The 12,953-nt window shown below is 43.6% G+C and overlaps 1 protein-coding gene across 1 annotated transcript; it reads right to left on the reverse strand.

Annotated features, from left to right (window-relative positions):
- Nucleotides 1–978: 978 nt before the first annotated feature.
- On the reverse strand, nucleotides 979–9,220 carry SELENOS (selenoprotein S). The gene is made up of 6 exons (XM_017640073.3): nucleotides 9,063–9,220; nucleotides 8,249–8,383; nucleotides 6,166–6,272; nucleotides 3,581–3,670; nucleotides 3,401–3,479; nucleotides 979–1,642 (listed from the first exon to the last, which is right to left on the reverse strand). The coding sequence occupies exons 1-6, from the start codon at nucleotides 9,136–9,138 to the stop codon at nucleotides 1,563–1,565; spliced, it is 567 nt and encodes a 188-aa protein (XP_017495562.2). The 5' UTR covers nucleotides 9,139–9,220; the 3' UTR covers nucleotides 979–1,562.
- Nucleotides 9,221–12,953: the final 3,733 nt, after the last annotated feature.

Raw genomic sequence — 12,953 nt, forward strand, 5'->3', positions numbered from 1 at the left:
ATTTTCAGCTACAGAAAATGTACTGATGGAAGAATTATTAAAAAGTTCCTTTATACCCTTATAAAGGAATCTGTTCAGATATAAACAATAAATCTGGATGAAAACTTTTAATCCAAGTCTAAAACCTCCCATGTTTGTACATCTATGCTGGTGGAAAGCCAATCTAATTTAAAACTGGAAGGTGAGATCAAGGTTCAAGGGATCTCTTAAACCTCCCAAGGCCCAGCCTTGTGTTCAGTGACCCTCTCTTCCGCCGGGAACCCCCAAGGTCCTTGTCAAAATTTAACTCAAATGTCTCTGTACTCAAATACTTAAGTCTCAACTATAGTAACCTGTTTGCAACTGTCCTCTTGTTCAAGGGCCCTGTTTTCACTCCTTCCAGCCCTGCCCCATAAGATCAGGCTGTATTTTTTTCCTTTACACATATCAAAATAGACAACCACAGAATATTTCACATATCAGATACTCAATAAATATTGACTAATTTATATATGAGACAACTGCAGAACACTTTTGCAGCTAATTAACACTATTCCACAAGTTAATTTTGTTCCTTCTCACAATCTAGACTTGACAGTGAGGATCAGCAAACTATAACATGCAGGCCAAATGCAGCCAGCCCATGAGCTGGTTCCTTAAAAAATGTAGAAACGGAAACTCTGCAGCGAAAATGGTTACTACCCTGGCCTCTATAGCATACCTTTGACAAAGTCTCTGGATAAGAATGTAACATAAGTCGTGGCTAAAGGGGAATGACCAACAGGGATCTTAGAAATCTGGTTGGCCTGCAGGCCTCTCTAGACAAGATGTTTCTTTGTCCTATTAATTCAGCAACTCAACTCCAAGCACCTGATCTGTGGATAAATCCCAAAGAAACTACCAACTTTGGGACTCACCGCAGTTGTCTGCTATTGCTGTATACTCAGTGCAGACGAGGAATAATGAACAGGGAAAATAAGTAATAATAGTAGGAAGCTGTGAATGATAAAAAGTTGTTTAATGTTCAACAGTTCAAGTTCATAAAGAAATTTCCTTGAATTAATAAAGATGCTAAAAAAATGTTCCTTGCAATTTTTTAATATTTAGTTTCTTTTTTACAAAGTTCTGTACATAAAAATAAATATACAGAAACAATCCCATCAACTGCCTGCATCAGTAATCCTTGCTGGTGGGTTCACCATTTACAAGGAAGACATCATTCAACACAACCTGTCACAGAGACTGTCCTACGAGCAAGGACTCTGACTTGAAGGATCATTACTAGGTCCTTGATCAAGATCGTTAATCACCTGGAGGCCTTCACCTACCAATTAGCAACCACCCATGGAATCCACGAAAGCAGTGACTGGCTTTAATGAAGTGTGACCAACTGCCACTACTGCCTAGTGGCAACGTCTATACCCTACGCTGATTTCAACCCTTAAAGACACAGGTGAAATAAGAACAGAAATAAGCCCCACCTCCCCTTGGCTAGTCACTGTGAAAAGTGTGTAAGGCAATTGAATTGAGGGTTAAGGATTCATCTTGCTAATGTCAAAGTAACACTAACAAGATTCTTAGCCTCATCCACCAGATGTCGGGCCTCTGCGCCCAGGTCTCCAGGAGCAGGCTCCACCTCCTTCCCCAGAGAGAGGGTTGTAACCTGGGATGAGAGAAAAGCACAAGTTACTAGGGAGATTCTACATCAAACATGAAATTGTGAGCCTAATATATGCAAAGCAGTGCAAAGTTATGTCTGTTCTCATGGACATTTTCGTAAAACTTACAGCTACCAAATGAAAAAAATGCTTTACACTGTGATTGCAGTTTGAATTGACTTTCTCGTGGGAATAAAAGAAGCCATTCAGCTTCTTGGTCTTAACTCCCCAAAACATAAAAAATAACTGCCCCCTCAAAACCTCTCAAGATGGCTGGATTTAAGTATGTGAAGTGCTTAATATATAATCCTTTGTAATATGCTAGGAGGTCCCTGCATGTGCTTAATATAACATATACATTTAAGTAAGGATTGTTCAAGCTACAGAAAATAAACTTAAGAAACCAAAACTGAATGGAACTTGCCACTTCTACCAGTGAGGAATGGATAAGCTGTGTGCTTTGGCCCCTGTCCCATCCACTCATTAGCTTCCCAAAGTTAATGGACCTCTGGTGGCAGGGTTGGGTGCTCAGGCTCTACAGCCACGGAGACCTGGAGGTGGTTTTGCTGTCTACTTGCTGTGGGACCCTTGGGCAGTTAACTCCCTGTGCCTCAGATTCATGATCTGTATAACCAGGCTGGACAAAGCACTCCGCTCAGGACTGTTGGGAACACTGAAAGAGGTCATGGACATATGCAAACTATGCATTACATTTTCTACACTTTCCACTCCTATACTAAATATTACCACTTGTTTTTTTGCTCTGAAAAATAGTCTTCCAGCAAGAGAACATTTGAACACAGCATATCCTTTTCAGAAATCTCGCTCCCATACAGCAAGCCAGCTTTGGGTTCCTGCCACAAAGGAGATCAAGAGCTCAGCCTCTAAGGGCAGCCCAGCTTGTCTGGGGCTGGTCCCATCTCCCCATACTCATCCACAACACCTCTGCCTCCGCTGTACCTCCCTCCAGAAATCCCTTCTCCTCCCAGGGAGAATGAAGTCTTCAGCCCAGAACTGCTTCCTAAGCAAAGTGTTCCAGCACCTTTGCCCTCTCCTCTCTGAGGATTGAGGGGGACCTCCTAGCATATTACAAAGGATTATTTTCCTTTGTGTATAGTTCCATCTTCCCAAAATGATGTTAAAGTCCTCTAGATATAGACACCAGTATCACCGAGAGTGCAAGGTGGAGAGGGGTGTTTGCACACAAGAAAAAAGCTCTGGGTGAACATCTGTCCATGTCTCCTTGACAAAGTTATTGCAAGAAACAAGGCAGTCCTGGCTGGAAAGACCAAAACCACTGTGTTATAGGCCTTCGACGCTCATCGGCAAGATGGGCAAACGATTCCTCGTCCTAGTCACCTTTCCCTTTCAGGTCTGTGTGGGACCAAGGGAGAACACTACAACACAGGTGCAATCATTCCAACTACGTGCGGAGTGCCTGCACTAACCTCCCTTTCCAATTTCTTATTGAATATTTACTTTTGTACTCATTGGACACTGGAGCCAAGGAGGTTACAAGCTGCCGGGAAACAGGACTTGTGCCCACATCCTTGCCCCAGGCCCACTGGGCAACTGGGCTCAGCAGACTGGCGACTCCCAGCCACTGAGGGGGTGTTCTCCACCTTCTCTTTCTTTTATTTTATCTTCATAATTCTAAACTTCGGAATTAGTCTCAATTTACAGACAATGAAACAAAGAAACTTGTTTTCACATGGTAAGGATAGCCTCTAATTGTTGATAATGCTTTCATGTTTGGTACTTACCACCTCCCCGCAAAGGCTTTCTGTCAGATTTTCGTTTCGGGATGGCTGATGAAGTAGAAGGCCCAGGACTCTCTTCTTCCTGTTGGAACACACACAGACTTAAGACTATTTACAAACAGTCTATTCAACAAACATGCATCTACTTTGAAAGACATCAACTATGCCAAAGTGTACACTCACCTGAGGCCTTCTTGCATTTCCTTTGTAACTTTTTCCTTCTTGCATGCTGTCCCACATTTCAATCTTCTGTCTCCTTTTCTCTTCTTCAAGCTGAGAAAGAATTGCACATTGTACATTCATAAGCTGCCAGCTTTCTCAAAGAAAATGCTAATGTTGACAACTTTTAATTTAAATGTCCTTCAAAACAAACCACCTGCATTTTCTTCAGTTAATGAAACTACTATCATCTAGTAGTGTAACTTTAACTTGCAAATGGAACCTTTTGTTTAGTACACTATTAAAGAAAGCAGAAGGGTTATGGAAAAAAAGAACCCTGATTCAATTCTTCCAAAGCTCGCCTGAAGCAGGACATTTCTGGCAACATGGAAGAGATCTGACTTGTAACACATGAACATCGTGGCAGGCCTGCTTTGTTGCTACCTGGCTGTGTCACCTGAGGTAAGTCACTTTACCCCTCTGTTTGCAGGCTGTGAGGATCCAATAAGAGCATATTTGAAAGTTCTCTGAAAGTCAAGTACCATTGGAAACCTAAGGGAAAACAAACCTCAGCAGAAAATGATGCCCAACAATGAGCAGTGAGAAAGCAGGTTCCCACGGTGGGAGGAAAACTTGGTGTGCTGGGTCTCTGCCTCTGCTTCCTACTCGTTAAAGAGCAGCACTCCTGCCAGCAACCGGGCTCTGCAGCTCATGTGCACACAAAGCTCACTAAATTCCACATTTCTAATAGAATCCAGGCCCAAACTGCAGTTCATCCTGGTTCCAATTAAGCTGTGATGTCACAAGGATATGCAAGAATGTACCTTAGAAAGCACATCTCCAGAAAATTTCTCCATGGCTTTCAGGGCCCAGCACTGTTAAACCAACCTGTCTTCTCACTTTGTTTTGCACTGTTGGCAAGTACAGGAGGTCAAGGAAGAAAGAAAGGAGGTGAGGTCAACCTCTTGATCCAAGGTTGTTCTACATTCCTAGCTAACATGGACAGCACCAGACTGGAACACAGCTGACCAACCCTGAGACCACAAACAAGAGCTGATGTAACTGTGAGTCAGGCAGACTCAATCAGCTTATAGTATTTCTGTAACTACATGAGACAGAACCACATATGCTGTAACAATTTTAAAGCTGAACATAGGCTTCTGTCTCTTTTCTAATTCTAAGAGACAATTTTTAAAAGTGACCTTTTAAAAAGATCTTTTCCAGCTACATCAGCAAAATGAATAAATGATCAAGCTATTTTACCAACATATGCAAAAAGTTCAGACCCCAAAGTTAATTCTGACATGTAGAAGGAATTCAACTTATTCCACGTTCTAGAAACAAAAATGGTAAACGGTTAGAAATCAGTAATGAAAAAAACTAAAACAGAACTGTTGAAAACTGGCATCTGGGTATACTATTTTGCAGTTTCCATGAAAAAAGATCTATGCGAGTGATTTATACACAGATAAAAAATTTCTGGAAAACACGTGAAAAACCTACTATGGAATGCTTGAGCAACAGGGGGCAGGGGAGCAAGGAGGGCAGAAACTTAATTTTCCTGGTATAGATATTTGTGTCATGGATTTTTTACTTCATGTTCTTTAAAAAATTAGTAAGAATGTGCTAGTACATTTTAGGTCAGTGACTATATTTAAGTGGAAAACGGGCAATGAACTGATCACTGAAAAAGGCTGCTGAGACAGGGTGACCCAGGAGGGCGAGTGTGTGCAGTAGGTGTGGTCTTGTTCCATCCTTTCCTTCTGGGCCAAAGCCAAGCTGGGGAGACAGCCATGTACGGGATGACCGTGCAGAAACAAGAGCCACAGGCAGCAGCAGAGGCACATGGCCCTGGAACACCAGACACGTGCAAGACCAACAGGAAGACCAAGTTCCCTGCTGCCTTAGAGCAGCAGGGGGTCCTTCAGAGGAGATGAAGAGGCACCCAGAAACAACTGGATTGAACCCAGAAAACAAGAGTCTACACTTGGTCATTTCGGTTACACAGACTGGGCCAGACTGGTGGGTGATCTCACCCCAGAGAAGGGCAGCACGAGTCACCTGGCTGCTTGGCTCACTTCCAACAGTCACCTTGGTTCTTCCTTTCCCTTCCCTCCTACCCTCCCCCACCCCCGACCGCTCTAACCAAACCGTGGGCCTTTAAAGATTCCTTAAGCCCGGGGTAAGCCCACTGCCAGCCTCCCCTGGCTCTCCTTCAGTCCACTAAAGAGTGGCCTCACCGAGCCAGGTTGTGTGAGACACACAGCCTGAAACAGAACACAGAGCAAGAAGCAAAGTGCTTATACTCTGTGTGTCTAGTGGCATGACACCAGCACAGTTCTGTTGTATAAAATGTTGCTGTGAGGGAAACACTGAATAGCAATAACATAACCAAATATGCCTATAGGAGTATTTCCCCCTAAACAGTAAGAAATTGCACAAGGAAATACTAAGCCAAGTGGAAATGATTCTGTCACAGTTAGGGGTTTCCAGTAAGTGCATACATGTATGTATGTCCGACCCGCGCTGCCCCTATCCCCCCCTCCATTTCTATCCACTAAGTCGCAAACTACTTAAGACTGGGTATTCAAATGGAAACCAGTTCATACCTTTCTTAGTTTTTCCTTATGCTTTTCAACTTGTGTATTTAATTCTTCTTGCATTTTCAGTCGAGCAGCTGCTAAAGCCTCCTGTCGCTTAACAACAACATCAGGTTCTAAAATGTCAGAAAAAGTTTGAGAAGAAAGAAACTCTTGAAGGTCCACAGTATTAGAAGTATTGCAGATGTCAGAAAATACCAAAAAATAAGTTATTTTAACATGGGTAATTCTACCCTTCTGCATGTATTTTACTGCTTAAAAGGGCAGGGGGTTGTCCTATTGCCATAGTTCTTCTCTTTCATTAACTATCCACAGCACCAGAAACTTCTGTTAGAAATGCAGATTTCTGGGCTCCCTCAGCAACTCCAGAGAAGATGGGATAAGCCCCGTGACTGAAATATTAGTGGTCTGATGGTCACACACTAAAATTCTATTCCACAAGCTGGATACCCACTAACACCCAGGCTCCGAGTTGACCAGAATTCTAGAAGACAGCCAAGGAAAGGTAGTTTTCTGATCATTAGCCATCACTTAATTACCTCAGATCTATACCAGAAAGAGTTAAGGATTCTTAGATATTTTACCTTTGTTTCTACAGTAAAGAAAGAAAAATCCTTCCAGTTGGCATTAACAGAAATAAAGTTTTATGTTTTTATCTGGCTTATAAAACAAAATTTAAATATGCCATAAAGTTCTCTATTTCTTCAGACTACCATGTTAAGGACCACTAACTGTCAAGCACACAATGGTATGACTAATTTTTTAAACAAGAAAACAAACTACAACTTCTATGTTCATATCGGTACCATACCCCCAAAAAGCAATCATCATTACCTACAGAAAGTAGTGGGAAAGGGCCACTTAATTTAATCTACATTAAACAGGTCAAAATGTCATCGTCAAAGAAGCTCAGAGGTGTGGATGTGTTGGAGGTAGTAGGAGACAGTGTGTGGCAGTAGCGATGACTGAGACTTTATTTTTAAAAAAAAAACAAAAACAAAACTATAGTTCAACTTAGTACAGATGTCAATTCTGGCAACATTTGTAACCACGGGGGGTAAATCTTAGAATAAAAGTCAATCAAGGGAGGATCTTTTAAATCTAATTTTTCTAACAGAAGGTGCAACAGCACCACACACCCTTTCACTGCACATGTACTTTCTGCTGTGCTTTATAAAAAAATCTTCCTTCCAAGTGCCCATCCTACCATCATCTTACAAATCTACTCTTCAGTTGGTAGTTGGTCTCACAGGGCAAGTACTTCACTCACAGAGGTAGCCTTACACGCCACTGAGGCTATTTCCTAACGCCATTGTCACCACTTGTGGTAATCCTGCAGCTTATGCACTAGTTACAACTGTAGTTTGTAGTTCGTTGCTGGATGTACAAACAATCATAAAGACTGGAAGAATGGCAGGACCACATGGCTTCTTGGGAGAGAGAGGAGAGGGTATGTTTGAGTGAAGGAATTTTCTAAGTCTTTCCACTAATGACTACTTATGTGCTATAACGTTTGTTTTCCTCTCCAACCTCAGAAATATCTGATGAATGATGATTTGTATTTGTTTAATTATGCTACTAGTCTCAAAACACTTAACTTTTTTTGGATATAGCCTCAGAAATGATATTTTCTACCTAGTGACATTTCAGAAGGAACACGTTTTTGAAACAGCCAAGTGTTAATGTGAAATCAGTTCTGATGACTAAGATGTGAAAATCAAGATACCAGGCGTGTGAAGAACTAAGGCTTATTTTCTTGGGGCTCACAATGATTCTAGAGATAACTCGGTATGCAGACCCACAAATATGGAGAAGCCTGTTAAGTCTTCATTTTAATCCGTCTCATAAATGAAAAAAACCATTCAACAAGATATGCAATGAGTGCTTTAAACCACCAAGGTTTCCAAAGTCATTAAAATCTCTGTAATAAAAAAATTTACTCCATATTCACCAAAATCAATTTCAGAGACAGGTTTTCCTCCCACAGAGATTAAAATCATGTACTTCTTACCCTTAAGAATAGACTAAATTTTAAATACTAAGAGAAATAAGTGTAAAGCCATCGCGTTCATTTCTGTTATCAGGCACTAACCCACAGCTGCCGCAGCTCGGTCCAGCTGCCTCTGCCGCAAGGCCCTCAGCCGGGTGGAGAGCTTCTGGAAGACCACGTAGAGAAGGATGCAGCTGAAGACAATGTACCAGCCGTAGGTGGCCAGCAGAGAGCCCACTGAAAAGAAACGTTTTCAAGAAACTGATACTACCACTGGACTCTTCTATAAAAGGTAACAAAGACAAAATAAACGAAGTTTATGCTCTCAAAACCTTCAGTCTAGCTGATGAAGTGGCCTCCTAAGTAGCCATTTAATGTATGAGCAAGTAGGGCAGTAATTCGAGGATCACCGAGAAGTTCTCAAGCATTGGGGGAGTCAGGGAAACAAGTCTGGAGGATGCAGGGCACCGCAGCCAGGTTTTGAGGGAATGAATGAAGGGATGTTAATCCGACTTAGTAGGGCAAAGGCCTTTCACACCTAGGGAACACACAGGACGGCGCGCCGTGGGGGGACCGTAAAGTGCCGGGTGTTAGGGTGCCTGGAAGGGTACGTGGGGGGGGGGGCGAGGATCAAGTGACCCCAGTAACCGCAGCTCGGAAGGGCTTACTTCCTTAAAAGTAAAGAATTCGTGCAAAAAAGGGTCCTAAGTCTCCGCCCAGGGAGGTGCAGCTCCGCGAGAGCCTCGGCGCGCTCCGGGCCCGCCGCCCGGCCTTGCGAGCAGCGCCAGCAGCCGGCTGCCGGCCAAGCTTCTCTAGGCCCGGCCCAGCGCGTAGCGGAGGCCGACCCACCGCACACGGCGGCGCGCCGAAGAGCCGGCAGGGCAAGCCCGCGGCCCCGAGAATCGCGGCGACTCACCGGTAATATGCAGAAAATGCAACCCCTCTGTCTCCAGGGCCGGCCGCGCGGACAGCTGCTCCCCTTCCCGCTCCATGGCCGCCGCTCTGGCCGGCCCGGCCACGTCAGCGTCAGCTGGAGCCTCCTCCTGCGGGCGCACCCTTACGTACACGCGGCGCGCCTGGGGCGCCCCGGCCAATCGCAGCGCGACCCGCCCCTGACGCTCGGACTGTCCCTGCGGAGGCGTGGCCAGGGACAGGCGGGGCGAGATGTTGGTGGGCGAGCCCCGGGTCCGCCGCGCTCGGGGTGGCGGTGCGGCTTCTTTAATGGTCTACACGAGGCCGAGCGACTGACCTCCTTGCCGAGTGTTTATCGAGGATATACTTTTTGTATTAACTGGACAACGAGGTCCCCGAGGTTAGGGACGCCTGGAAACAGGATTTGCGCCCACATTCTTGCCCCGGGTTGGGCAAAAGAGTTCAGCAGAGTGGGGACCCTCAGCCACTGAATGTGCAGCCAAGGTCCGCCCCACTAGGTGTAAAGAAAAATACTCGAAGCCTCCTCCCCCTGCCGCCGGTGTTACTCTCAGGCTAAAGAAGCCCCCGCCGACACTCACGGTTATCCTCTCCTCAAGAATCAAAACCTCTTGGGAAAAGAATTATAGCAACTGCTCCAACACATATTGAATCCTATGTGTCGAAAGCATTAACACAGTTCCTGGCTGTTCCCCCTGCCAGCGATGCCCTCCTCCAACCTCTTCTGCGCCTCACCTGCCACCACCCCCTAAGGCCTACCTTAACCACAATACCTGAAATTTGACCTTGAGGTGTCTTTGGAGAAGACTTTGAACGTAACTGTGTCTCAAAAGAGGAGTTGAGGATTAGGAATATAACGGTGAACAAACAGTGAATAGGTGATGACATCAGCGCGCCGTGCCTGCAGCCGCCACCGTGGTAAAGAAATGCACCGACGCGAAGCTCCAACACCGCCACTGCTTAGCTAACTGGTTTGCTTGGAAGTTCCTCAAGGGTGTCAGCTCCGGGTACCACAGCACCGACCTCTTCAGCAGCATGTTCAGCAGCACGGACCATGGCAAAGAAAAGCCTGAGGGCTCTTCACCTCGTAGACGGGCTTCTCGGATGGGGAAATTTGAGGACCTAAGGCTGTGAAGACAGCCAATGATTCGACAAGTTTAGGAAGGAGTAATTTTACTCCATCTTTTTTTATTTTCCTCTCACTTGTATGTGATGATGAACCATCACTCTTTGCTTTGAGGTGGTTTCTCACTTGCTCTGGCATCTTGCAGGAACTCTGTGTGCCAGAACTATTTCTTGGAGTGACAGTTGGGATATCTGGTTTGGGATCAGCTTTAAATGTACCCTGTATGCAAACAATGATAAACTAGTCAAGACGATCAGGGTTGCCTGGCCTCTTTGGTTGTGCTTTGGACATTATTAGGCACACTAACTGGTGTCACTGTCCATGGAAGCCATTGGTTAGGGCATTTTTCTCTTAGGGAGGTAAGGCTCTGAAAAGGGATCCAGAACAACACTTTCAATCAATGCTTGGGATTGATCGATACATAGCAACTTGGTGATTAAGATTGCTAGTGGCTTGGGTTACTGAGCCAGTTTTTAACAGATAGTTCCATGCCTTAACAAGAGATATCATATTAAGACATGAGAAGTTCAAAAAACTTGAGGTGAACATAATTTCAGACCTCATGGTGTGGTTCAGGAATTAAGATACTTGGAGTAGCTGTGGAGGGAGATCCTCCATTGCAAAGATTTGTCATTGCCAGCTTTCAAACTAGTCACTGAAGTGAAAATACTATGTTATAAAAATGCCAAAATGCTGCATCTGGTTAAATGAGGGGAAAAAAAAGAGCTTGCCATATTTGCCTTGTTTACCCCCACTTTCTGTATGGTCTATAATCATGAAGGACTAAACTGTAATATTTAGTTTCGATCATTTAAACAAAAATAGTGAACAATCCCTGTCACTCAGGACTTTGCAATATAAAACAGAAACACAGCACTCATGAAAATAATGCAGGTTTTAAACATATACAAGAACAAAAAACTTTGCATACTATTGGGAACTACTGTGTTTGTATATACACATGTACACACAGGATAATGACTAGTACATTCAATTGAAATTTATTAATTTTGAATTACTAGAGTGTACAGCTAATGGGCTTTCACTGCAGTTCTTAGCAAGTTGTTGTTCTTATAGTCCCCATTAAAAGAGACTCATTCTTCCTAGCCAGGCTTAATTGTCACCTTTGTCCCTTTAATCAGTGTAGCATCTCTGTTTGTCTAGACTCATAGTTATTTCAGCAAACACTTTGCTCAATGTAACTGCTCAGGTGTTATTTGCTAAACCAGGACAAAGTAGTATCCAAACTTCCAAACCAGTAACTAAATGAATGGCCCTAATTCATCACTCCTCACAACCATATCCAAGTCATAACCTCAAGGTGGGAGGAGTATATTTCCCCATCCTTTGACTTTGGACCTGGCCAGATGACTTGCTTTGGTTAATGGCAAGTGGGCAGAAATAAGTGTTTAAGTTTTTGTTGTTGTTGTATTTTTATTTTGGTATCATTAATGTACAATTACATGAGGAACCTTGTTTACTAGACTCCCCCCTTCACCAAGTCCCCTCCACATGCCCCATTAGTCACTGTCCATCAGCATACTGAGATGCTGCAAAATCACTACTTGTCTTCTCTGTGTTGCACAGCCCTCCCCATGCCCCCATTATACATGTTAATCCTAAGGCCTCCTTTCTTCTTCCCCCTGCCTTCTCCCTCCCTTCCCACCCATTCTCCCCAGTCCCTTAGCCTTTGGTAACTGTTAGTCCGTTCTTGGGTTCTGTGATTCTGCTGTTTTGTTCCTTCAGTTTTTTCTTTGTTCTTATACTCCACATATGAGTGAAATCATTTGGTACTTGTCTTTCTCTGCCTGGCTTATTTCACTGAGCATAATACCCTCTAGCTCCATCCATGTTATTGCAAATGGTAGGATTTGTTTTCTTCTTATGGCTGAATAATATTCCATTCTGTATATGTACATCTTCTTTATCCATTCAGCTACTGATGGACACTTAGGTTGTTACCATATCTTGGCTATTATAAATAGTGCTGCGATAAACATAGGGGTGCATCTGTCTTTTTCAAATTGGGCTCCTGCATTCTTAGGGTAAATTCCTAGAAGTGGGATTCCTGGGTCAAATGGTATTTCTATTTCAAGTTTTTTGAGGTACCTCCATACTGCTTTCCACAATGGTTGAACTAATTTACATTCCCACCAGCAGTGTAGGAAGGGTCCCCTTTCTCCACAACTTCGCCAACATTTGTTGTTGTCTTTTGGATGGCGGCGAACCTTACTGGTGTGAGGTGATATATTGTGATTTTAATTTGCATTTCTCTGATGACTAGCGATGTGGAGCATCTTTTCATGTCTGTTGCCCATCTGAATTTCTTCTTTGGAGAACTGTTCAGCTCCTCTGCCCATATTTTAATTGGACTGTTCGCTTTTTGTTTGTTGAGGTGCATGAGCTGTTTATATATTTTGGATGTCAACCCTTTATCGGATCTGTCATTTATGAATATATTCTCCCATACTATAGGATGCCTTTTTGTTCTGTTGATGGTGTCCTTTGATGTACAGAAGCTTTTCAGCTTGATACAGTCCCACCTGTTCATTTTTGCTTTTGTTTCCCTTGACCGGGGGGATTGTTCATGAAGAAGTCGCTCATGTTTATGTCCAAGAGATTTTTGCCTATGTTTTTTTCTAAGAGTTTTATGGTTTCATGGCTTACATTCAGGTCTTTGATCCATTTCAAATTTACTTTTGTATATAGGGGTAAGTGTTTAAGTTTTGAGTTTAAGACCCTTTAAGAAGG

Source organism: Manis javanica, chromosome 18 (genome assembly GCF_040802235.1).
Source record: "Manis javanica isolate MJ-LG chromosome 18, MJ_LKY, whole genome shotgun sequence".
Classification (NCBI taxonomy): Eukaryota; Metazoa; Chordata; class Mammalia; order Pholidota; family Manidae; genus Manis; species Manis javanica.

Coding starts and splice junctions, on each gene's coding strand:
- SELENOS (XM_017640073.3), bottom strand. CDS start 9,138: ATGGAGCGGGAAGGGGAGCAGCTGTCCGCGCGGCCGGCCCTGGAGACA. Junction 6,273..8,248: donor CCGAGCTGCGGCAGCTGTGG/GTTAGTGCCTGA, acceptor CTGACATTTTAG/AACCTGATGTTGTTGTTAAG. Junction 3,671..6,165: donor ATAAGGAAAAACTAAGAAAG/GTATGAACTGGT, acceptor ATTCTTTCTCAG/CTTGAAGAAGAGAAAAGGAG.